Raw genomic sequence first — 26,262 nt, forward strand, 5'->3', positions numbered from 1 at the left:
CTCGTTGTACCATTTTACACGAGTCTCCCCCCTTAAAGCTCAGCAACCCTTATTTTACCAGCTTCTACGGTGTCTTGTGCGACAAAGGGTGTCCTCCAACGTGTTGTAATAATAATAAAACCAATTTTCAGGTTCGCCGCTGCACCCGCACCAACAATACGGCGCGGGTAGTCCGGGTGTGCGCAGCCTGCCGCAACAACAACACGCGCAACCGCCTAGCGCCGCGACGGATCCGTCTGTAGCCGCCGCGGACTTCAGCCTCGAGTTTCTGGAGAACCTGCCAGCCGGTGACACGTCGAACTTCAGCGCTCAGGAGCTCCTGAATTCCCTCGACTCCACGGCGAGCTTCAACCTCGATATTCTGTAAGGCCACGCCTCTCGCGGTCTATTCGGGAATCGCATATAACCAGGCCGGTTAAAAACGACGCGGACCAACGTCGGGGGGGATCGATCAACCCCCGCGGAGACGCGGGCGCGACGATATCGACGGAGCCTCTGGTCGCGTATCGTGCGTCGATTCGCGTTCCTCGAGATCGACGAGTCCACGCGGAACAAGATCGTCGCGTCTCGAATCTCGCTCAGGGAACAAGAGGAAACGAACCCCGTTGGGGGTGGGCCTCGTCGAGGGCGGGAAATCGCGAAAAAAAAAGAGAAACGAAGTTATAGATTCTCCGCGCGTCGCTCGAAACGATCCGTTCGATGTCTATATCGTTTTGGGGGTACGTTCGATCCCATCCGCGTCAAATAGTTACGAATAGCAGAAGCATCCTCTTCGGGAGCAAGAGAACGCGAACGAGTCCCGGCGTGGACGATCGTCGTCGTCCGTCAGCGGCGTCGGATGGACGTGTTTGGGCAACCGGTTCGACGTCGCGCGACCCACGGACACCAACCGGTCGTAGCTAGCATTTTCGGCAGCTAACTCTCCAGGCTGGCGACTATTCTTTCTAGGCAATCACGTTTTAGGTAAAATTGAATTTCTTCTAACGGTAACCGATCCGAAGCAGCGGGGGACATGAACCGAGAGAGAGCAGCGTGGGAAATCAAGAGTGACACGCGCGCTCGTGTTCGTGTTCGTGTTCGCCACGGTCATTTTTCTAACAGCCACGTCGAACCTCGGGTTCGATTCCGCCCCCGATCTTTTCCCTCGTCCCTTCCCCCCCGTGAATTATGGCCAGCTGGCCGTCCAGGAGGGGAGGATCGATCAATTCTTCGAGTGCACGCGTCGACGACACTGCGCCTGGTGACTTCGACGGGCACTCCGAACGGAAACGGACGAGACTTCTCTTGATTTTTCACGCGGCAGTACGGCGACGACGCTCTGGCGAACGTAATCGCGGTACGAAATAACCGTCGCGAACGATACTGTCGTTCGAGGACGCTTTCGAACGCCGCGCGTCGCCGAGGAGGTTCGATTCGCGGCTGAACAACGTTATCGATAACGGCTAGAACGTAGTGTATTTAATGATGCCGCGACGGCGTATTCTACAATTAAACAGAAAGTCAATTATGAGATATATATTCGATTCGATGAATCCCGCGGCCTGTAACGGGCGCCGGGGGTCGGTGCCGATTAGATCGGTCACGCGGTAGGGTTCGCGTCGTGTTCGACGATGAAGAAACTGAGAGAGAATGAGAGAGCGGGAGAGAAAGATAGATAGAGAGATAGATAGAGAGAGTGACAAACCCTTCCTAAGAACGCGGTGTTAGCGTTGCGGGGATAAATTAAAATCTTGACTGTACATAGGTATACAAGTTAGAAGGAGAAACGTTTTCGAGACGATGGGATCTCGCAAAGTTTAGCCGATTAAAGTTAAGGATAAAAAACCGTATGATATAGGTGAATATTATAATGATAATAGTAATTGATAACGGTTGTTGCGCGAGACGAGCAAATGGCCAGGTAGAAAGGGGAATGCCAGGGAACGAGTGACGATGCGTGTTCGGGCGACGGAGCACATTTCCACGATCGAGTGTGTATTTATTCAGTTTAGTTACGATAAATGTGCCGCGTCGCCGCGTCAATGTTGCACACAAATAATCACGGTGAGGTGAGGAGGCCGTTCTTGGGCGCGACGAACCCGATGTCTCGGGCGGACGTTACGGTCGGACCGGAACTCGATCGCTCGAGGCCACTTCCCCCCGCTACAAATCGCTACCAATTCGACTTTCGCGCCGTGCCGGCTTTCCTCGCTCGAATACAGAGGGCCTGCGTTGTGGTGGGGGTAACCAAGCGGTATGGTGGGGGTAGCTCCTCGGTGACCTCGAGAAACCAACCGATTTCGCACCGATCGTCGTTCCTTTCTTTTGGCGTTTCCGTCGCGTGGCGACGGGTTCGTCGACGACCCGGACGGCGGATCCGCGACTAATCTTCCAAATAGTGATACATTCCATAGATAAAGAAAAAGAAAAAAAAAGAAAACGAGTAGGAATCCACGGTTCGTCTAATCAAAACTATTGTTTCTAAAAGAAAGAGAGGAGAAGAGAAGTCAGGGCAGAGAAGGGTCTTTTTTTCGATCGACATATATGGGTGAAAGCGTCGCGAAAGTTGAAACGCGTGCTAGCCGTGCATTCGTGCAGGGACACGCGTTAGGACAGCGCTGAGATACACGCGAGAGATGAATACAGGAGAAAAAGTATCCTCCACCGTTCGCCGAAAGTGTGCACGAATAATTCCGATTCGGAGTTTCGCTTGTCACGATACATAAGTATAATTATACTCGCGCTCGAGAGACAGAGAGAGAAAGAGAGAGAGAGAGAGAGAGAGAGAGAGAAAGATAGTGTGCGTGTGTGTATGTCGCGCGAAATTAGAAGAGTATATAATCGTTTTTTTTTTTGTTTTTTTAAAGAAAAGAAATTCTCATCGGGCGGAGCGACGACGCGTTATTATTGTCTTGTAAAATATTGGGGCCACGAAACATAATCTAAACAACAAAAACGATAAAAACGAAAACAACAAAAAAAAAAAGAAATGATAAAAATAAAGATGGGAAGGAGAGATGGGTGCTCTAATTCTCATGTCGATGTGAACACCGTGTTATGTAAATCGAGAACTACTCTACGGGAAGAGAGGAAACGTAAAGTCGCCGTATGTTCCGTTCTCTTTATGTTTTGTTTTGAGGAATATCATTTTTCTATTATGCGTTTCGTGTACGAGGGAAGGAGAGACGGAGGCGTTGGGCGAAAGATAGGCGAGTAGAAACGAAAAGGGAGACGGAGCTGTCCTCGCTGGAAGAGAGCATTAGGGACCAACCAAACCGGAGAGCAACAAGCGTGTGCTTGGCGATGTCGATTGTCACGGTGGATCGTTCTTCGCTTTTTTTCTTCTTTTTACACGTCGAGTCGAGGGAACACGGAGAAAGTAATAGCAGTGCCTCGAGTTATTCGTGACCGATCACCGACGTTCTGTCGATCGAGAGATCCGCATAGTCGGAGAAAGAGAACCGGAAGCGAACGGTAACGCAAGGCGACGATAACGCTGGCGATCGCACTGTTTTCTCTAACAGATCGAACGACGTGCATACGGGCCAGAATTCGTTGCTAATACGACTGAAATTAATCGATCGACTTCGGCGTGATTGCACGTAGGAAAATATTCGGTAAGTAATTTCTTTGATGAAGCAAATTCTTCTATAACCAAAATTATATTTTACTTCTGGAAAGAATTCTACGATAGATCTATTGACAAACACTAACGATGGGACAGAAGTTGAAAGGTAAAGTTCAATAAAGTGTAACTTTTGACTGTACCCGCTCTGGTGTGAAAAATTGTAGAGTAGTTGGACTCTTATTGTTCGTGGACGTACTATTACTTTAAAATCACGATCGATACATATTGACAGGATTAAAAAAGACTTGAAGAATGTAGATAAATAGTATGTGATCGTCAGAGTTCACGCGGGGTTATAGAGAGTTAACGTTGAGAAGAATACGAGTGACTTGGCTCTTGTATAGCAGTATTCGAGAAATCTTATTGTAAGTTATTCTATGATACGTTTTAGAGGATTTTTTTTTTACATTAATTATAATTTAATTATTTAACGTTTGTGTAGAGGAATTGCCCGAATGCAATTGGTTTACGTACTTTCGTTAGAAATTAACGTTAGAAATTAAGTCTTATATTCGTTGTTGATCTGCTTTATTTTCTTGTTACAAGTTATAGATATACTTTTTAAAGTCATTGTTAAAATTAATTATTTGGCATGCGCGGAATTATTTTTCCATTTCTTGTTTGCTACGACTCTTACAACGACAAGTAAATGAATACAAATATTTCAGTTATGGTTATTGCATCATTTATAATGTTTCTATTTTAGGATGTACTGTTTAATAATGTCAAAGTTTAAGAAAAAGGTCTGTCTGTTCGTATAATGCAAGCGCATACATATGTACGTAAGTTCTTCAATTGTTTCTGCATGTTATAATTATTCCTCGTGTAATAAGTTATTTAAAACAATGTTTAAGACTTGTTGGATAAAATACTGCACTGCTGGGAATTAGAGATCAATTAACAATTAGTTCTGCCGCGTTACGAACGAATGCATAAATATAATTTCACCCGCTTGCATAATATGAACGGTTTACTTCGTAAACTTTGACATTTATAGGATAAACTATTGCGTTGTAAAATAGAATCAAACAGAAACAATAACTACAGTTGAAATATCAGTATCTGTTAATTTATCCCCGACAGTTTAAGCAAACAGAAGATGAAAACAATTACGTATCCGATCCAGAACTCCTATGTACGCGCTGGTAGAAATTACTAAAGACGATTTTAATTAAGGGCAAGGGCAAGACTCTTTGCGGTAGAAAAATTTGAATAATCTTGAGATCTTTTGCGAACGGGGATTGTCGAAGAGACCAGTGGTTAGCCAAGAAAACCACTATAAAAATGTAATATTAATCGCTACGCTTAAAAAAATTACTCTTATCGAATGGTTCGCTGCGTGTAATATTCTCTGAAATCGATAAATTAATTTTAACAAGCTGCGATTGAATTCTGGTCCCACTGTGCGACGATTAGATAGCAAACGTCGGTTTCAGCCGAGAAGCGAATGGGTTCCGGGGTGCGTTTGCACCTCGATTAATTTATAATATTTATAACTTTATACGATACACGGGCATTTCGCATAGAATAAGAAGTTCCAATGTTGAATCTCGAACTGTTATTAATAAAAAGCGTTGAGTTCCTACAATCGTTTCTTTACTACTGAATTATCATCCGGATGCTCGCGTTTCGTCGATCCATTTCTAACGAACAGACCAAAGAAAAATAGGAAAGGAATACCCATGGACGACGCGATAAGATTCTTTCGATAATTTGAAGCGTGTTGTGCGCGTTCCAACGACCGTAATATTTTCGAGAGAAGGATGTATCTTCGTGCGAAAATAGACGAAACGTTTATTTGATCGATCGATCAAATTTCAGCTACCTGCCTTGGCAACTGTCGCGGCAGAGAGTTAGTTTTCTCGATAACGTCGTAGAGAAATATTTTATTTCACGCGTTTGACTTATTTTTGCATAAAGAATCGTTCCGTTCTCGGTTGTGGTACGATTAATGGGACGCTCTGTATACACAGGAGGCGGCTATAAACGTCGAATTGTCCGCGCTATTTACCGGGCCCGTAACTTCGCTAATTGTCGGGTCGCGTTCAACCCGCGACAAATCAGAGCGCTCGTTGCAATGGATTTCGACGTCGGTTATTTACAGACCGAAAATAATCGAACCGTTCTCCCAGAAGGGATAGCAGAGACAACGGCCAGCGAATCGCATCGATCGGTTCGCGATCAAACGTTTCCTTCCATTACGTTTCACGAAATTTTCCATCGCCGTCCGGGCGGTCTTCGACCACGTACCCGGTGTTTCCACGTAAAGAGCTGTGCCAACGCGTCTTATACGTATCTCGTGTAAACTTTGGTCCAAATTTACGAGAAAGTTGTAAGAAAATTGTTAAAGAGCGTGCAAGAGGATTGCTCGTACATTGTAATGTAGGAATAGATCGATGTTTAATCTGTTTACCATTTATCTGCATTTACTGTTTTTTACCTGGAACGAAAGACCGACATTTTTAAATGGAAAATTGTTACGCAAGGCATTCCTAGAATGAACGATGATTTTTCAAAATCTTCAGCGTGCATAATTTTCAAGAACTCTGACAAGAACCATCGACAAACCTACATTTGATCGCTTAGTTTAGGAAGACCATATACAATTTTCATTCTCATAGTTGTGTGTTTGCAGGATACGAAAAGAAGTTGTAATCAACAGCAGCTTTATTAGAAAGTTTTCGATCTCAGATACTCGATCCTCTTCTTAGGTCTCCGCTATCATCTTCTTTTTGCTTCTTTTCTTTCAGTGCAATTGATCGGGAAACACTCGTAATATCGTCGACGTAGTTTCGCGATGGCGGTTTCGAGGCTCCGGGGAGACGCTTCCGTGTTTTTTGGTGCAAGTGTCGCTGAAAAATTCAGATGCGCGGCGATCGATCGAGAAAAACTGGAAAGGGAATCTCCGTTAAGAGTCGGTGGCGACGCACGCGAGCCACCCACGCGCCGCGAACGATAATCCTACCGAAACTTCACTCATTATCGATTCCTTCGAGCCTGTTGTTGCTAAGCGGATTCTCAACGCTCGAAACTAATCCCCACCTCCTCCTCCTCACCTCCCCGGTACGCCTCGAATCGTAGTTACGTTCCTATTAACCTGGTCGCTGGGGGTTCCTGGCGTCGCTTACCACCCGGTGGGTTCGAAGCAGCCCGTCGAAACGGGGATCCCATTGTTTTTCGAAGTCGTTCCGCGGCATCTCCGTCGGCGCGACGGTTCAACACTAGGTCGAACAGCGGCCTAACGCGTAGTCACGACGAGGCGGGGGCGAAGGATCAATATCACGGTTAGGGAGAGACCGGACTGAAAATAGGAGCGAGAGTAGGAGCATCGCGATGAGGGATAAGGATTACCAGGAGAGGAGCGAGAAGAGAAACAGAGAGGGGAAACGCCGAAAATGTCGAGTCGTCGTCCTGGCTCCTCGTGAAATTACCAACGAAACGAGGGGGTGGCCGTGGGTCGTGGCCAATTTACGCAAACTTTCACGTAACGTCGGTTTACGGTCGAGTTTTAGAGGATGATCAGCGCACGCGGGGTTCAAGGATTCTTGTTAACTCGGGGCTCTAATTACCCGATTCGAACGATGATTCGAGCTTCGAATACCTTCGCGGAACAAGTTGAATTCAGCCTTTTGAGTTTTGAACATTTCTCTGTCTGGTTTTAACCCACTGCTGATTGAATTGAGGATCGTGGGGTGTCTTCGATTGAATCAGGTTCATGTTCTGCGTTCCAAGTGGAATTAGTGCACATAAATTTTGTAGGATCAACGGAAACTCCGTTTGGTGTTAACGATGATTCGTTCGAGGCCAAGTTAACTCTGTTTTTTAGGCACAGTCGAATGTCAGACGGTTCAGAGGGTCGAGTAAAAGTCGAGCGAGGGTTTTGCAGGATCGGTAGGCGCGAAGCTGGGTTTCATTGATCCAATGCGCAAGCACAACGACGATCCACTGGCCGACATCGACGCGCCACGTGACGATGCTCCGATATACACACGACGACCGAGTGGCTCATGAAAATCCATTACGAAACACGATATCAATTAGCTGACCTTCGCGATTAATAGGGGAAAAGAGAGTGGCGCGCGACGGTCGTGCATCGACAATGAGCTTTTCCCGTTTCAGCGTTCGTATCTTCGGCTCCATGAGAAATACTAAACGGGGCGTGGAAATTTCCGATCGCCTAAGTATCACCAAAATAATTGTGAGTTTGTCGAAACGCGACTGGTACACGAAGATCGTATTTATAATTTGGTGTTGTCTACATTGGACGTTGTCAACCAACAATTATCGTTTGTCCAAAATTGGAACCTACGGTTCTTGTATCCAATTTATTTTGTACTCGCTTACTTTGCGTAGACCGTCGACTAGATCATTTTCTACCGACTCTTTCTTTACAAGAACACGAGAAACACCCTCGAACCACGTCACAAGAATTTCGCTTTCTAAGGTCGGTTTCTTCAGGCGTCTACCGATACATATTTCCTTAATTTTGTTAAAGTTTGCATTTCAATAAAGAACCAATAGAACTTTACATCCATTCTACGCAATCCTTATTACACCAACGATTACCGAAAAGTTATTCAATTTTTATACGAACGCGTGAGGGAACCTCTGTACCATTGTGACGAAGAGGCCGTCCTTCAGAAACAAGCGATAGAAAGGGGGCATACGTGTTACGATTTATCAAACAAATCTTATCAACAAAGTAGTACAACTGCTGTGGAACCGAGAATATCGAGAAAGGTAGCAATTCTCAAGAGAAAGACGAACAAGAGACAAAAATTGGCACGCATTGGTCCCACCTACGTTACCACGATAATTTAAACGATCGTAATTTATGGTAAATCGTCACACGCGAGTCCCCTTTTAATTAACTGCGTGAAACGACGCTGTTTCTATCGCACCGTGAGGTTTTCGATGGACGCGGTAAAATCTAAGATGGCGACGCCTCGGAATCACGGGGACGGAAGCACGGGGACGCATCAGTTTCTTAATTCCTTCGTCATTGTAAATATTGTAGTCAGGGGGGCGTGAATGAGGTAGATAGAGACACAAAGAGAAAGCGAGCGAAGCACGTGACTGTAATTTTTGCGGCTCGCGGATAATCGGCGAAGTCTTATGGCGTTTTCTTCTTCGACGGTAGACGAGAGGGGATCGAGAATGCAAAGGAAAGCCGTTTCTCTCCCTTCTCGACGTGAAATCGCCTCGAACGGGTCATGGGATACGGTCGGAGATGGGAAAAATTTTGTTCGATCAACAGATAACAAACACAATGTCCTGCGATTAAAATTTTGGTCTTTTTCGACGAGTAGCGAGTCAAATATTCTGTTATCGTCTCGATAGAGATTTTCCCCGTCTCTGGATACGGTCCGCGATGGACATGCACAGTGACAATCTGGAGAAGAGTCGAGGATCGATTCGGTCAATTCGAAAACGTTGGCATCGAAGTTTCCATTCTGTGGCTAGGCACGCACTGAACGCAACGTGACGCAGTCTAGATAGATTAACAGACATTAAATTCGATTAGTAAGTTATTTGTTCGCGTAGTTGCTTCTGTATATAATCTATCTACACTTTACGTAACTTCGTTACAGTATTGTCCCTTTTTATGCGATCAAACAGTGTCCATAATGTCTCAGCCAGACTCGTAGCTCGACCGTAATCCCTTTTGTTGATCGAAATAACGATCGTAATGCATTGTTCTGTAACGATAATTCGATGGAGCAGCATTAGCGACGAATCAAATCTATATGAGAAGACAAACGAGACAGAAATTCGTATTGTGTGCTGTGCAAAGTGCGTTTAACATGTGCCTAGCCTGATCGAATTGGTGCGAGCAATTATTGTCGTGGCGAAGGAAAAATCGACTTGGATGGCGAGGGAAGTTTAATCATTGGAACACCTGGGCTACGATATTAGAAATATTTGTAGTTTCGACTTAATTTCACTTGCTAAAATTTGTTTCGTAACCACGAAGAACGATCGAGCCATTGTTAGGGGGAGAACCACAGTCCCTATTGGGACGACTGGTCATCCAAGTCGATTCCTTCATCGATTACAGAAATAAAAGAAGACGACGTTGATTGAGGCCGATCTTTAATTAAATCTGAGAATCGAGGACCAAGGGTTCCTTCGGACCAGACATTCGTCGAGACATCCTCTTTTTATTAGTCATTTATCAGTCCACATAACGAACGATAACGACATCCTTCAAGCTCCCAAACTTTGTACAGATTTTGGACACTCGCCTGGAACCCGTAGCCAAGTTAACAAAGATTAAATGGCCACTCGAAGTCGCTCCTCGACCACGAATCACATAAACAGAGAGCATATCTGCAGGTTTGCGTTAAAAAATAGTAGAATAACCGTCGTGGTGGGGGACCGATAACGACTGTCGAGTGTCCTCGAGCGGCCAATTAATGTTTACCAGGACTAAAAATTGTTAGGAAAAAAGGTGTCTCGTCCGAGAGAACCCTGAGTGGTAAATTAAGGTAACCGGTGGAAAGAGAAGAATGGCGAATGTCCGGGATGGCGCGTGCTGGCGGTTTCGCCGCAGATTCATCGACGCAGAATCAATACTCTCTTAACGCTATTGTTCTCAACGATTGTGATATATATATTGTTAATGCTGTAATGATAATGGTAGACTCGCTCGTTAAGACGAGCCATAGCGCGTACATAGAGGTGCCGTTGTTTCGTAAGCCTCCTGGGGGGGGACGTTTAAAATGGCCGCGGCTCGCAGCATCCCGGGTACTCGAGCAGACGGATCGACTCGACGCGATTGGTTTTCGATGATCCGTGCCGCGAAACATTACGCATCGCCGTTTCTTTCCGGGAGGGCGGATCTCTGGCCATCGCGAGACGGAGGACGGGGCAGCAATAATTTAAAAATCGGAGTAAAATGGATTACGAAGCGAATGAGAGTGAGAGAGAGAGAGAGAGAGAGAGAGAGAAAGAGAAAGTGATGCACGTTGATTGGATCGAGACGCGAGGGGGGGGGGAATAATGCCTGTAAATAAGAAAACGAGAACAGTGTTTGCGTTCTAATTATTTATGTTGCTGATCGAAAGCGGATTCGATAGTGAATTATTGTAATGATTCGTAATTTAAAATGAAAACGAAGAACACGAGAACGGAGTAAGAGAAACGTGAAAAATCATATACACAGATTATGTAAATAAGCTAATGGGTAATATCTCCCTTGGTAAAGGATAGTTTACGGATAGTTATTTTTATTACTATTATTATTATTAAGTAACTATTATTATTATATTATTATATTATATTATTATTGTCATATTATTATTATTACTTATTGCTATTGTCATTATTAATATTATAATTATCATTGTTATCCTTCGGCCAATGATCTCAAAAGAAAGATGGTAATTGCGTTCGGTTGAGAGTGTTGCTAAAAAATCTGAGCCGATTTCAATTCTCGTCAAAGGCCACGCGTGGGGGGGGGGAAAAAAAATCATCGCCGTCTTTTCGTTGACAATTCAAAACGCATTCTACTTTTGTCGTCCATCCTTCCTCTTCGACTATTTTTACTATCTGTCGTTCACTTTCTTCTTATTTCTTATTATTTCTGGCCTACGTACTCTCTAAACATGTTTATGACGCGCTCGAAACGACTCCTCGTCCACGGTTGCGCTCCCTTTTCTGTTTTTCTTTCTCTCCATTTTTCTTGCCTTTTTCTTGTTTACGTTTCTGTAACGCTTCTCGCCGCGGCGCGCGCACATTCCAAAAAGAGAAAAACGAAGAAAAAAACAAACAAAAAACAAAGAAGAACCGAGAGGTTAAACGCGTTTCGTTTCTCTTTATTTTTTCATAGACCGCCTTATTTCCGTTTCGATTCGTCCCGAGAATCGTTCGTACTTTTGGTCACCGAGACGTTAAGCGTACGCCTTATCAGAGAATGAACGTTCCTTTTGTGTGTATCGGGTCATCGCATTCTTTCATTGCATAAGAAGGAACAGAAACCGAAGGTAGCCGTTCGTGTCGCAGCAAAGACCCCCGTTTGCACGTCGATTACGAGCCAGAGAATTATTTTACGAGAACGCCGATGGTTTATCGGTAGACCGTAAGTGCCCGTTGAAAAGGAATTTCATTCTTTTTTTTTCTTTTTTCTTTTTTTTTTTTTATTTCGTTCTCCCGACGAACACGTGCGAACGGGGACTCCGAACGAAACGCGATTAAATCGTTTTATTTCGCTCCGGGTTCATCGATTGATTACAATTTTCTGCGGAGACACTGGGAGGGGGGGAAATAAAAGAAGAGAGGAAAAGAAAAATCGAGGTTTAAAACGACGCAATTCGAAAGTGACCTATTTAAATTGATTGAATTCCGTTAGAACCGATAGCGGTGCAACGCTGATCAAATTATTCATGAACATGTTTTATCAAACGAGAGTCAAGACATTTTGTCATGTCTTTGTATATTTTTATGCAATGTTGTAGAATGATATTGTTTCAAATATATTATACAGATAATGATAATAAACAAATTTATATGCCATAAGCTGTATTTGACTTGTTTCGACCACCCGGCCCATAAACGCGTCGCTACCTTTCTTAATTTACTCGTTTATATATTAATTTTATGCATATCTATAGCATACTACGACGTTCTGGCGAGAGTCCTCGGACTCTCGGGCCATAAAAACGATCTCAGCGCCACCTACGCACAGAACGCCCAAGTTTGTCGAGAAATAAATCGCTGTGTTCCACGTTAGATGGCCTAAAAGATGTATTCTAGGAACTACTCTTTGTCGTCATCTAGCATCGAATTATTTATTATTATCGTCATTATTATTAATTTTCTACCTGTTCGACGCTAGGTAAATGCTTGAGCCGCCATCCAGCTTCGAGAAAGGGTACTATTGCTCGACAAACTTGGGCAAACTGACACTTGCCCGCCTTTTTTATATTATTACCTGACTGCTTGAACATTGAATATCGATATAATACACGACACCTAAGTAATACTATGTCTAAGTATGAATTTTCAACCTAAATTTCAATCATTTTCTTATATAAATGTTCCTTTTCTGTATAGTACATTTTCTAAAGTTATTCGTTTCAATTTCGATGAAATGTTTTCGTGTTTTCTTTCAGAGTAGTGTTGCGTATAAGAGCTGATCTCGGATTGCATTAGTGTTGCGAAATGTGAATATTATCGCGTTGCAAATATAATGAACCGAACTTGATTACTTTTAGAGTTGCGATCGGTTATATTCTTCGCGTTTTCTGTTGGAATAGTGTTGACAATAATCACTGATCGTGTTAATTTTAATGTAGAATTAGGACTAATAAAATGTCCGATATATGATACTTGTACCTGGTCCAGTAAGGTATAAGGTTATTTGTATACCACACAAGATGTAGGCAAGATTGTTTTCTTTATTACAATAGGTTGATCTTGTACAAATTAATTATAGCCTTATAATTATAACAAGTCAAGTTCCTCACTGTTTGAAAGATTTCATGATATCGATATGTATCCTATTAGCAGGGCTAAGTGTTACGGTAAATTTGGAAGTTGTACCCACATATTTTTTTTTTTCTCGTGTTAATTCATTTTCTACTTCTTCACAATTGTACAATTATGGCAAGTTCGTGATAACGTGAGAAGTAAACGGAACTATTTATTAGTTTGTAAATTATAATCAAGTACAAAATGTCAATAATAAGTAGTTCGGAAAATAAAAAAGTAAACGCACACAAAAGAAGTATTATGTTTCATCGATCAATTCCGATTGCTTGAATTGTTAATCATATTAAATCATTAAATATTACTCTTACGAGAACGTTTCATGAAAAAAAAAAAACTTAATATTGCTAATCGATCAGAAGCTCTAAAAAATATTGCGTGTTCTCTATCATATCTTTACAACCAAATACTTTACGATCGCCGCGTGATTACAAACTGATTGGTACAATATTTGGGAACGTACGATCGTTTCAATCATCCGCGTCACTTTACAGTCTTCTTTAACCAATACGTGTTCTTTATTGATTCGTAAAAAATAAAATTAATCTTAACAGTTAAGAACTTGCTGCGCTTCGTCATGTGCTGAAACTTTCATTGCGCGTTGATGTTGATTCCGATACAATTTGTTAAGTTAAAACTGTACAATATTCTTATTTCATTCTAATATAGAATAAATTATCTAAGTTCAATTGTATCCGTGTAAGTGTTGCGTTGAAAGTTCAGTGGCGGGAAGCACAGCTGTTTCGAACTTACGCAAGAACGAGACAATTTATTTTTCTCTTGGTCAACGCAAAAGAGAAGTCACCCTGTTTCGCATTATTATTAACGTGGTTTACTCATTTATCCCACTAAATATAGAGTAAGATGGCTAGCGTCCTTTACAGAACAGGAACATAAAAAGTGAATTTGACAGGAAACTTCTACGTACATGTATATATATAAAAAAAAACGTGTACACTTCACCCGATTAAGCTGCCGCCTAGATATTTGCTCAACTAAAATGTATCTCGCATGGAAGTACACAGTGTTTCAAAAGACATTAGGCACGGAAATAACAGTTTCTTGATCCATTGTGTGTCGCGCTCAACTACACAAAATCAATCAAGGGAAATGCATTGTTTGTATGGCATTAAGAGTTAGTTGGCAGTTTAAAAAATGTTTCGTTATAATTACGTGGACAGATTCTGACAATGAAATTAATAGCGTGAGAACTATGAGTAATTCATGGTAAAGAGCGTTAATGAGCTGCGTATATTTCGCATCGCTGAGCAGTCTTATTAAAGAGTAGATAAAATGTTAAAGCGTGATGTAAGTAGTAGCACCATGTATGCAGTTATGTTCGTCGAACATGATGGTGACTGATGGAAGAAGAAATTTAAAGTAAACGAAAGTGAATAAAAAAAAAAACGTATTAAAACAGAAAAAAAGAAGTTTAAACGAACGGAACGTTGACTTAGCTTACGTACATGGCGGAGGAGGGATGTACTCCGCTTTTTCTTCATTTCTTTTCTTTTATAAAACGTCGGATAGTTAATATTACAATCGTTATCATACAAGTCATAGTATTTGATCATCGTATAAACATTATTATCATCACAGTAAAAATATTTCATATCTTTTTAACTATTGTGCTTCGCTGCAGTAAACGCCAGCAGTCATGCACATATATTCGCCCTAGAAGCAGAGCACTGTTTTTTTTTCACTAGAGTCAATTCGTTTACTTGCTAGACTACGCTGTACTTATATTTATATTATTAAGTAGTCCGTCGGTTCATCTCGTACGTAACCAAAATAAAGTCGGTTAGCAAATAGTAAAAATACATAAATGTACCTATGTACCATTTTTTTTTTTTTTTGTTTGCACTGGAATTATAGTTGCGGATAACATTTAAGTTTAAACGATAGGTCATTAAATAATAGTCATTGGTCTGACGACGCGGTCGTGATTAAATTTACTTCTCCCAAGTAACGAATTTTATCCTTAACCAAGATAACTTCTTACCTGTAATAGTTGCGCATAGTTGCCATAATATATATATGTATATATCCATCTTTTTTTTCTTTTTACTAAACCTCATCCCCTTTGGTAGATAAAGAAAGATTAATGTTTCGCGATACGACAAATTATCAAGACGCTTGATGGTCCACGGCGTAAGAATCGTCGAATACAATAAAATTTTTCAATTAAACAATTCGCGTGGAACCCGTGAACTCGTGTCCAATCGTTAAAAGAACCTGGTAATTATTTATCGTTCCCCAAAAAATTACGTCCTCGTCGCTCCATATAATTTCTTCAAGGATCGCAGAATTAAGTACGTTAGTACCTAAGCTCTACCTACATAGGAGATTTGAGGCACGATGCACCTGCGCGGAGCAAGGTACATCGTTGGCTCAGTATGCGAATACCATACTGTCGGCTCGTCCGCCAAGTTTCTTCCGTAGCTGCCTCTGTACACTCTTTTCTTCTCTCTACCTATGCTGATAATATGTATGTACAAAATTGTCGTATATTCACAAACATTCGCACCCGATCTCTTACTCAAGAAGCACAGAAAAACACGATCACGTACAGTCTGTTTATAAACGGTGCCACCACTATTCGTCACACCGAGGTTTGCGTGATACCGTTCCCCGACAACCACAGGCGGCCGTTGCTCTTCTGATCGGCGATCTCGTACTCCGAATCGTCAATCTCGCATAGATTGGTGGATAAGTCGCTGTTGCTCGTGGCACCGCCCAATAACGAATTCCTTTCCTCCAGCGTGGTGATCACCGAACCGATCTCGTCGACGTCGTCACCCTTGTGGCATCGGTTGCGCCGGGTGCTTGGGAAACCATAAGGCACTACATCGTCTTCCTCCTCGTCGGATTCTAGCGTACTAAGACGTCCGTTTAACGGGTTCGTTTCGTTCTCCGTGTCCGTGTGAATATTGTAATGCGGCAGGTAAGAGTTCGGATGACGTAGATAACTCTCGGAACCCTTGTATTTGTATTCCCCTTCGCCGCCGCTATCGAGAGGGTTCAACCGTTGCGTTTCCGTGCAATGGTACTGTTCCGAGAACTCGGTCCCGCATTCAGAGTCACCGACGTATTCTGATTCTTGATCCTCGTTCAATGTTTCGATGTCTCTCGCCGGATCTACAGAGCCGTGCACTGGAAAGAAATTATTTCGTATTACACACGGTGCTCTCGATCATTCGTTACCTTCCATCGGTTTAACCCCCAACTTGAGAGACCTGCACCAATTGTTTCGAATCTGAACATCATCAGACATTACGTGTACAAGTTGTGGATTAAACGGGATTCATCGAGCTACGTAATAAGCAAAACGTTGGATCAATGGTAGCACCAATCCGGTGTGCACGTTTTAACCGTGAACGACGCGCGTTACAGAAATGGTTATTCGAAATGAAGATGATTATTTTAGAGGCTTCTAAAAGGTATTCTACGTGAGAAACGAAACCAGGAAACAGCATGAGCTGAGAGTGTTACAACTAAAGAGTTTAAGGTGCCAAGTGTGCCAGTGGAAGCAAATATGTCGCGCATGCACTCCGCGTACTCACCTGACGGTAACTGAGGAGTGTTTGATTCGTTACTCTCATTGCTGTGGAAGCTGGACGAGTCTGGAACTTCGCTTCCAGGTACCTCCGTGATGTTAGGTAGGGGGTTTTGACTTGGCCTGACCCAGTCTGAACAGTCCCAGTGATACCCTAAAAGCATTGCAGACAACAACTGTACTCCGACACGCTACATGCGACGGTCCCCGTCGCCGCGATACGGAGCGAGGAGAGAAGCAGTGTTCTGGTGAAGGTATAAAAATAATAAAATAAAATCTATGTAAAAAATAAAAAGAAACTGGCCGATAGATATAGGGGATAGCATCAAGCGAAGCGTTAAACCCAATAACGTATGTATCGTGATCGTTCAGGCATACTAATTACTTGGACTTACCGCCGACAATACGAGGATCATCCTCGATGGACATCATGGAGGCAACGGAGGTCCCACCTCCATGAGGCACGCGTCGAGAAGAATTTAGTAGAAGTCCTCCAGTGGTCAGCTCTGGTACCACTGGGCTCGCTCGTTTCAGGTCTGTTAGCGCACACAATACGATACAACCAGTGTTAATTCGATTCGCTACACGCCCAAGTCAGCATACTGTTATCGACATTCGTATTAAGAAAAGGAGACGGAGGTACAGTCTGTCACGCAAGAGTTTAGCGAAGTGGGGGAGGAACTCTTATATTCTCGGAGTACAGAATAGTTGAATACGATATTCGAGTCGAGTTTGTGTTATCTTGTTCGTATCATAAACTATTTTTGACGGTATAATGATCGTAAAACTGCGGTTAGGAAACAGTAATGTTTCTTGGCGGAATACTGTACTAAAATCTCTGCTGTTCGGAGAGTACGTACGACGGCAAGGGTGCGGGGTAATATTGGCCGTGATGTCGTTTTCACGGATGAGTATTCTTTTCGATCATTACTTCCTGTACGGAAATCTTGGTCTTCCTGCGCGAATGCAGTGACCCAACGAACCGTTAAACATCCAATAATGGTTCATGTTTGGGGTTGTTCCAATCCCCGGACGAAGAAGTTTCGACAGAAACGTGTCTTACGTAAAAGATCTTGTTGGAAGAATATCACGATAGTACCAGATTATAATTAGTAATGGCGGAGATTAGATAAGCTATTAGTTATACGCAACATGGTGTTTCGTATATACTTTCCAACCATTTTGGATTAATCTTTCGGGGTGTACCGACGTCTGCACTCTTGTATGACAGACTATAGTGGATCATTCCACGCGAAATTGGACACATTTTGGATTTAGCAAGAAGTTGAAGACGTTGCTCCAAAAGCGTCCGTATTCGCTGTGAAACGTCCCTAGAAGACGACGTCGACGCAGTTAAGAGTAATCGAAGAGACAGCGCGAAAGAGAGAAATATAGGAAGGCGTTACGAGGACACGAAGGACGTGAAAGAGTAGAGGAGAGAAGCTAGTTCCACCCACGATGCATGCCGCAAGCGAAAAACAAAAGTAAGAAGCTACGATGAGTCGGGGAATCAGCAACGCATACTACTCACCGTTCTTGATCTTGGTCGTGTCCGTGATGAAGGAAGCTAGTTGCATCTGCTCTTGCCAGGTCGGCTTATGGAGGCTATCCGTGTCGCTGCCTGTAGCGTTTCCGCCGACCGGGTTAGCGAGAGTTAAGGATGGAGGGGGCACGGGAGTGCTGCGGTTTAGGTTTCTCAAATAATCTGGCGGGAAATTTTCCAGCTCGTCGCCAGCGCTACCGTAGCTGCGCAGAGTGTCCAGATTATTCAGAGCCACTGCCGCCGAGTTACTGTACGCGGCTGGCTCGTTGTTCGAGCTGGGTGTGTAGGATGCGGGTCTGGGAGGGCATTGGGGAGGTTCTCTCTGCAAAAAAGAATCACACGAAAACCTTAAACTCAATGCACGCGTCACTCGCTGGGAAAAGGGAATACCGGCTGATGATCGCAAACCAAGAATAAAACGGCATGAAAATAAAATTTTACTAATCGTCTATCGCCTAGCGTGTACGGTATAAAATGATCAAAGGCATGCGCTTTCTTCTCAGTGCTGACGAAACCGAAACGGCCCCGTTGAGTATACCTATATGTACCTGTATTACTTCCAAGTTGCTCAGCTTCGAGCTGCGCTTGAATTCGTGCTCGTGCGGCCTGGCCGAGTTCAGGACGATCTGTTTCCTGGTCTCGTTGTTGATGTTGTTCGCTCGCGCCCTGGTGCGCTTCATTCTGATCCGTCGATACGCGAAGAACACGATTATCAGGAAAAGGTTCAACACCACCGCGACGCCTATCCACATTAGCTGTTCCCACGTGATGTTGAAGTGACTCGATATGATCGGTGTCGAGTACGCAGGGTTCCCGCAGTTCAAACCGGTCATGTTCGGCGGACAGATGCATCTGTACGTCCCGATTTCGTTTACGCAGGTGCCCCCGTTGGTGCACGGGTTTGCATCGCATTCGTTCACATCGGTCTCGCAACGCTCCCCCGTGAATCCCTGACATTTGCATATCGGACCGTTGTTACCTTCCTCGCAGACGCCACCGTGGATGCAAGGGTTCGGGCTGCAGTATCTTCCGAACTCGCAGCGTTTGCCACTGAGGCTGGGACCGACGCACTCGCAGGTGTAGTCGCTTCCTTCCGGCACGATCTTGCAACGACCACCATACAGACAAGGGGAAGAGGCACACGGATCGGAATCGATCTCGCAAGCCAGACCCGCGAATCTGCTGTGACATTGACATTCGTAAGTATCGCCGCCGGAATCCTTACACGTGCCACCATTCTGACAGGGCTGCGAGCCACAGATGCCTGGAGGTATCAACACGATGGTGGCGTCGCAGCTGAACTCGACATTCGCAAAACGCTTCAAGACAGCCACGCTACTGGCGCCGCTCATGTGCAAAGGCACAGACACTCTGGCGATCCTGACGTCGTCCATGCATCCGATGAAGCCCCGTTGAACGTCCTCGAAGCCCAGAATCGACGGATGTTGCCTCACCTCGGCGCCCAAGTAGAGATCGTCCGATTGAAGATTCAGAATGTCGTTGATGCCCGGCGCCGAGCCATGAGCTACGTGTTTTCCGTCTACGGTCAACCTGGCGCTGTTGCTTTCCCGTTCCAATTGGATCTCGTGCCATTGTCCGTCGCTCACGTACACGCTGCTCACGCGGACCAAGCCCTCTCCGCTACCCAGATCGAATTTGTACTGCACAACCCCGTTCACCACTTCCAGGATGTTGTAGTCGACTTTGCCGGCCGCGTACATCAAGTTTCCAGTCAGCTGCACCGTCCTGATCCTCAAAGATAAACTCAGACGGTCCTCGATTATTTGCCGGATGAGGGTTTTGTCGATCCTGTAGCGAGCGTAGCTCTTTCCGCTGAAGGATATCGGATTTCGCGGTATGTAACAGGATTCGTCGTGGCACTTGGAGATGTCAATGTCACAGGTCTGCCCGGCGAAGCCTTCGGGGCATTGGCAAGAGTAGCCCTGCACGGAGGAGTCTGGTACGCACACTTTGAACAATGGACAGGGATCCCTGGCGCACTCGTTGACAACCATCTCGCAATGATTGCCAGCGTAGCCCTCTTTGCAGTTACATTCCATTTTGTGCTTGTGTCGCGGCGATACGAAGCTCATCACGTCGGTGGCCACGGGCGTGATTTGCTCGAGATCGAGAACGATCTTGTCCTGACAGTCTCCGTACACGCAGTAGCCTTTGTTGCATTTAAATCTAACGATTTCTTCGACCACCAGTTTCGTGGACTCTTCTAGTTCCTCGATGTGCTGGTTCAGCGCCTCCCGGATACTCTCAGAAGCGTAGAATCCCGCGGATCCCGCGCCACCGCCGCTCTTTTTCACCGCGAACAATAGATCCAAGTCGTTGTGCACGGCCTGGCGAATAGCTCGAGACTTTATCAAATTCGCCTCGTCCGAAGACGGCTGAACGCTGATAACGATTATGTCCTTCAGTCTGCAGTTCATCGCGTTGCGCACTGTCCTGACGAATCCTTTGCGATGGCTCAGTATGAAGTCCTCGGGACTCACTTCTCTGAATCGAATGATCACGGAGTTCTCTAGCATCTTCTCGCTCACGAGATCAACGTTCACCTTCACAACGGAAGTGGAATGAAATTTCCCGTCCGTTACGCTGATGTTCACCCTGTACTCGCCGACGTCCAATCGCGGGAGAGCAACCAGGGTGCCGTCGATTTTGTCTATTTGGAACAGTTCGTTCGGTATCGGAGACGATGGTATCAGGTTGTACGTGAGAGTGTCGTATTGATCTTGATCGGTCGCGTGAACCTTTCCTATGATACCTCCTGGATACTCGTCCATGTAAGAATTTACGATCACTTCTAATGGCGTGACCACCGGCGGATACTGGGATTCTTCGATGACTTTGATCACGACCCACGAGTCGGAATATAGAGGCGGACTGCCGTTGTCGAAAACGCGTATGTGCAACACGTATTTGTCTTTAACTCTGTTGTTGAACTTGGTCGCCGTTCGTAGCGTGCCGTCTTGCTCCAACCTAAAGGCGTCGCCCTCGTTCCCAGAACGGAAGTCGAACGTGTACGGATCGGCGTTCGGTTCGATATCTGCATCTGTAACGACGAACTGCAGCACGGTATGGCCCAAGGGCTTGTCCTCTTGCACCACGGCGGTATAATTCGAAAGGGAGAACAGTGGTGGGTTGTCATTTGCATCTAAAATCTCGATGTTTACCATCACGAAGCTAGAGAGCATCGGTATACCACTGTCGCGGGCGTGAACTTCCAGCACGTAGTTGGAGATCTGAAATGCAAAATGAGGTTACGCGACAATCGTGTACAGACGGATTTATCGTCGCGTCGTTTTATGATTTCCACTCACTTCTTCCCGGTCCAATGGCGCCGCCACGGTTACTTGTCCCGTTTTTTGATCGATCGAGAATTGCTTTTGCCTGTCGCCACGCTCGATGAAGTAAGACACGTTTCCGTTTTCCTCGCTGTCCATGTCGTTCGCGAATATCTGGAACATCGATTGGAAGGTACAATATAGTTTCGACGAGAGTACTGTTTATTATAATCGAATAATATATAAAGTAGAATGTTTACCTGTGTAACTTTCTCGCCGATCTTTGCGTCCTCCCTCACGGAAGTCCTGTACGAAACTTCGCTGAAGACGGGGGCGTTATCGTTGCTATCGATCACAGTGATGTTGACTGTAGCATGATTACTCAACGGCGGAATGCCTCCGTCGACGGCTTGAATAGTCAGAAAGTAGTCGCGCGCACGCTCGTAGTCCAGCTGTTCCGCGATGGTGATGACGCCGGTGCGCGCGTCTATCTGAAACTTTTTGTGCTCGTTTCCACCCACGATCGAGTAGTAAACGTCCGCGTTGACGCCGGTGTCTTTGGATGTGGCGAGGACCCTCGCCACTTCCGTACCGACCGCATATATCTCGGGCACTTTGGAGAAGTGGACCTTGGAGGCAAACTCCGGGGGATTGTCGTTAATATCTTGCACGTTGACGACCAGCGATGTCACGCTGGTCAGCTGCGGCGTACCCTGGTCCAGGGCCTGTATGGTGACGTTGTACATAGCTTTCGTTTCTCTGTCCAGCGGTTTGCCGAGCGTGACGATACCGCTGTCCGCCGCAATGAGGAAGTGCCCATCCGCGGAATCGATGAACTCGTATCTGATCTTGCGATTAATCCCGATGTCGTTGTCGGTGGCGTGGACCTTGGTCACCAGGGTACCGACTTCCACGTCTTCGGGCAGCGTGGCGCTGTAGGTCTGCATCGTGAATTTCGGTGCGTTATCGTTCAGATCTGAAATCAGTATTTCTAGCTGAGAGGAACATTCCCAAGATGGCTTGTCTCTGTCCTGTACGTGGGCGGTGAGCGAGTATCTTGCTTGGGTCTCTCGATCTAGTTGGCCGATGGTCTTCAGGACGCCGGTCTCCTTGTCCAGAAAGAATTTGTCGTTGTTATCGCCCGTTAAATAGAAACGCAATTTGGCGTTCGGTTCATCGTCGTAATCCGTGGCGAGGACAGTCAGCACGTACGTGCCAGGATGCGATCCTTCGGAGAGGATCTCTCTGTAACGATACCTGAGACAATACGGCGGATTGTCGTTCACATCCAGAACTTGAACCGTCACTTTTGTCTTGAAGACGTATTTGCCATCGGTGCCGACAATTTCGAGTTCGTAACGATCGATGGTCTCCCGGTCTAGAGACTTCGCCACGTACACCTCGCCCGTCGATCTAATCTGAAATTGCGATCTCGAGTCGCCGGACGTTATATAGAACTCTATTGGAGTGTTAACGTCCGAATCTTTGTCGACTGTGATCAGCTTGACTACCACAGTTCCTGGCAGAGCGTCTTCGTTTACCGTGGCCTCGTAACGATCGTCCACGAACGCCGGGGCGTTATCGTTGTAATCCTTCAGCTTAACGTGGACGGAAGTCCTCGCAAAGTGTTTCGGGTTTCCGTTATCTGTTGCAACCACCTGAACCAAAGAGGAGCGAACGTTTCCGTCAGATAGTTTTAACCGACTAACAGACTAGACTAGCCAAAACTAGAGGCTTACCTGAAACTTGTATTCCGGTTGCTTTTCTTTGTCCAGCTGAACCAACGTCGATATCCACCCCGTGTAAGCGTCCACCGTGAAGACGTTAGCCAATTCGCCTATATCGGACCCAAACGAGTAACGAACCTCCCCGTTGCTTCCTAAATCTTCGTCGTGCGCTATTATCTTCAAGATGGACGTTCCTTCGTCTATGTTCTCAGCCAAACTGATGCTGTACGGGTTGCTTTCGAATTTTGGAGCGTGGTCGTTTTCGTCCAACACTTGTAGCGATATCTTGGCGAGCGCCGTCAGTGGAGGACTCGAATCCGTTTCGGCAAGAACTCCGATCAAATGGTTATCTTTCAATTCTCGATCCAGCTGTTTGGCCAGAGTGATCTGGCCGTGAGAATCGATCGTGAAAAGCGGCGAATCTTCATCCCCGGAAACTATTCTGTAAGTGACCGTACTATTGGTCACGGTTTTTAGTCTTGTTATCGGAGTGCCGACCGGGGATGCTTCGGATATAAAGAACTTATCTTCTTTTCGCTCGAAAAGCGGAGGAATGTCTTGTGGACCCATTATGTAGATATTGAGAGGCACGTCTGCGTGATGAGTCGTCGAGCCTTTGTCCTCCGCGCGGATGAACAACTCGAAAAGTTGATTTTCTAAAAAATTAGTTTTTTCTTGTTTTCGTGACACTCTATTTAGCATAGTTAGTTTCTTATTATCTACGTGAAAGTGAAAATTCTTACCCCAAGGTACCGCGTTCTTCTGCAGGAACATAGCCCCGGTGTTCGGATTTATACCAAAAAGCGATTTCGTTTCGGAAGTCTGGGGTTCGTAAATCGAGTAAACGATTCTGGCGGCGTCGTCCTCGTCAGCATCCTGAGCCTTGACCTTCAGGAACGGTGTGTTCAGCGTCAGGTTCCCATGTATGCTAGCCTTGTACTCCCTCAAGAGAAACATGGGCGAGTTATCGTTCTCATCTCCAACCTTGACCCTGACCATCACGAATCCCGATCTGCCGCCCCCATCGGTGGCCATCACCGGCAGCTCGAACAGTTTCTGTTCCTCGCGATCCAACTTTTTCCTCGTCACGATTTCGCCGGTCATCCTGTTTATGTCGAAGTACTCCTTCATCAGATCGGACGCTATGGTGTATACGATCGTGCCATAGTCGCCAAAGTCCTCGTCGGACGCTATCACGCTGGTGACCAATCGTCCGGGCAGCTGATTCTCCAAAACGGTGACCTCTACCAACGGGTTCGGGAACTTGGGATTGTGCCTGTTGGCGGGCAGTATTTCGATCTTCACGCGGGTGAAGCTCGTGTAGACGTTGTCGGTGACGGATACGTTAAGCATGCTGAGCTTCTTCTCGCCAAAGTTCTGCATATTGATCAGGGAAATGATGCCGGTCGATTGGTCGATATTGTACGTTTGCTGCTCGTTACCACCCACGATGGTGTACGTAAGCTTCTCGTCGACGTAATCTGGATCGCTGGCAGACACCACCGTCACGAATTGACCCCGTTCCGCGTGCTCGGACAGCGAACACATGTAGGACGGCTGCTCGAACTTGGGTGGGTTGTCGTTCATGTCGATGACAGTCACCCAAACGTGAGCGGTGCTCGAGATGCTCGGTACTCCGCGGTCGGTGGCGATCACCGTGAAGTGATGCGACTCGTGTGCCTCGTGATCCAACGATCTTTTCAAGAATATCACACCCTCCTCGGGATCGATGTGAAACAGATCCGCGCTGTTCTCGGTGTCGTTTTGTATCGCGTATCGAACTTGCTGATTTATACCTGCGTGGGACGAAACGCGTTTATTTCACTTGCTAATTCTACCAGAGGAACGAACAGATTGCTACGAGATGGATAGCCGATAGACCGCGAATTAATGTCATCGTTTTGTGCACGGTAATGTACTGGCTCGTACCGGGTGATATACATATAGCAGTAGATTTATATAGGAAATATCCGAGGTTATTTATACGCGTCAAGGCAGCTTATGAAATATTTCAAGAAGTTAGTTAAACTTTTCAAAATTAGCGAAAATCTCTAAACCCTTTAAAGAGTTAATGGAGCTAGGTTAGGCAGTTCAATATAAAATCGTAAATAATTCGTAATGGATCGTTAGGGATTCACAAACGAACGGCAGTGAACGTGTCGATAAAGAGTATCAGCGTTTCTTTGTCCTCCGTCGATTTTTTTTTCTTCGATTTATTCGCGTACGCTACGAGAATATTGCGCCGCCGCGTCACTCGTTAAGAGTGCCTTCACGATAATTACAATAACAGCGATCTTCCTCGAACACAAAGGTCTGCTTCGCGTTATTTACGAGACACGCTAAGATCCTCCTCTGGCTGACATTAATCAGAAATTTTAAGGAGACCTTCGACCTCCGGCGGAGCCGATGCAATACCGGTTGTATATTATAATGCGCTAAATGGCTGGCTTACCCGTGTCGTTATCCCTGGTGCTGACTTTTAATACAGAAGTGCCGAACGACGCTGCCTCGGAGACCGAAATGTTGTACGAGTCCTGGGTGAATTCCGGGGGGCAGTCGTTCACGTCCAGCACGAGGATGCTAACGAGCACCTCCGCATAAACCCCGGACACGCTGTCCGTCGCTCGCACGGTCAGCTCGTACTGCTTCTTCTGTTCATAATCCAGCTCATCCACCACATAGATTACACCTAATTTATTGAAGAGAAGATTGTAGACCCAAAGCACTCTATGCAGCGTAGCGTCCACAAAGCCGAGAAACTTCTTCTTTTCCTTTCGTGTTTTGCGACGGTAGACAATTCACGCCGGGATTCTCTACGGCGAACGACTCGGCAAAGCGTAATTTCGATGCTCGCGGACACCTTGCGGTGCATAACGCGCTCCGGGGCGATCGGATACACGAGGAGTTGCTCGGTTTCGCGGACACCAAGGGACACTGGTGAATGCAAGTCACGTAATAAACATGTTTGTACAAGACGTTCGGATGCCGTGAATGAATTTGCGAATGCTACCAGAATATGTCTGCACCTTTCAACATGACAGTGCGAT

At 45.4% G+C, this 26,262-nt stretch overlaps 2 protein-coding genes across 3 annotated transcripts in view; one reads left to right on the forward strand and one right to left on the reverse strand.

Annotated features, from left to right (window-relative positions):
* Positions 1 to 3,977, forward strand: part of LOC122399444 (neurogenic protein mastermind-like) — a 208,946-nt gene extending 204,969 nt beyond the window's left edge. Inside the window, exon 7 of one of the 2 annotated variants that reach the window (XM_043400128.1) lies at positions 132 to 3,977. In XM_043400128.1, the coding sequence (XP_043256063.1) occupies positions 132 to 367 (236 nt within the window). In that variant the 3' untranslated portion in view covers positions 368 to 3,977. The remainder of the gene's footprint in view (positions 1 to 131) is intronic. The other variant, XM_043400129.1, reaches the window with a different exon arrangement.
* Positions 3,978 to 13,118: 9,141 nt separating this feature from the next.
* Positions 13,119 to 26,262, reverse strand: part of LOC122399434 (fat-like cadherin-related tumor suppressor homolog) — a 314,643-nt gene continuing 301,499 nt past the window's right edge. Inside the window, exons 16-25 of the mRNA XM_043400114.1 lie at positions 25,668 to 25,904; positions 23,959 to 25,011; positions 23,228 to 23,871; positions 21,749 to 23,146; positions 21,525 to 21,662; positions 18,744 to 21,446; positions 18,184 to 18,517; positions 17,048 to 17,188; positions 16,660 to 16,806; positions 13,119 to 16,249 (exon numbers count right to left, since the gene is read on the reverse strand). Of these exons, the coding sequence (XP_043256049.1) occupies positions 15,699 to 16,249; positions 16,660 to 16,806; positions 17,048 to 17,188; positions 18,184 to 18,517; positions 18,744 to 21,446; positions 21,525 to 21,662; positions 21,749 to 23,146; positions 23,228 to 23,871; positions 23,959 to 25,011; positions 25,668 to 25,904 (7,346 nt within the window). The 3' untranslated portion in view covers positions 13,119 to 15,698. The remainder of the gene's footprint in view (positions 16,250 to 16,659; positions 16,807 to 17,047; positions 17,189 to 18,183; positions 18,518 to 18,743; positions 21,447 to 21,524; positions 21,663 to 21,748; positions 23,147 to 23,227; positions 23,872 to 23,958; positions 25,012 to 25,667; positions 25,905 to 26,262) is intronic.

Source organism: Colletes gigas, unplaced genomic scaffold, assembly GCF_013123115.1.
Source record: "Colletes gigas isolate AHSC1104 unplaced genomic scaffold, ASM1312311v1 Colletes_gigas_Sc00013, whole genome shotgun sequence".
NCBI classification, from domain to species: domain Eukaryota; kingdom Metazoa; phylum Arthropoda; class Insecta; order Hymenoptera; family Colletidae; genus Colletes; species Colletes gigas.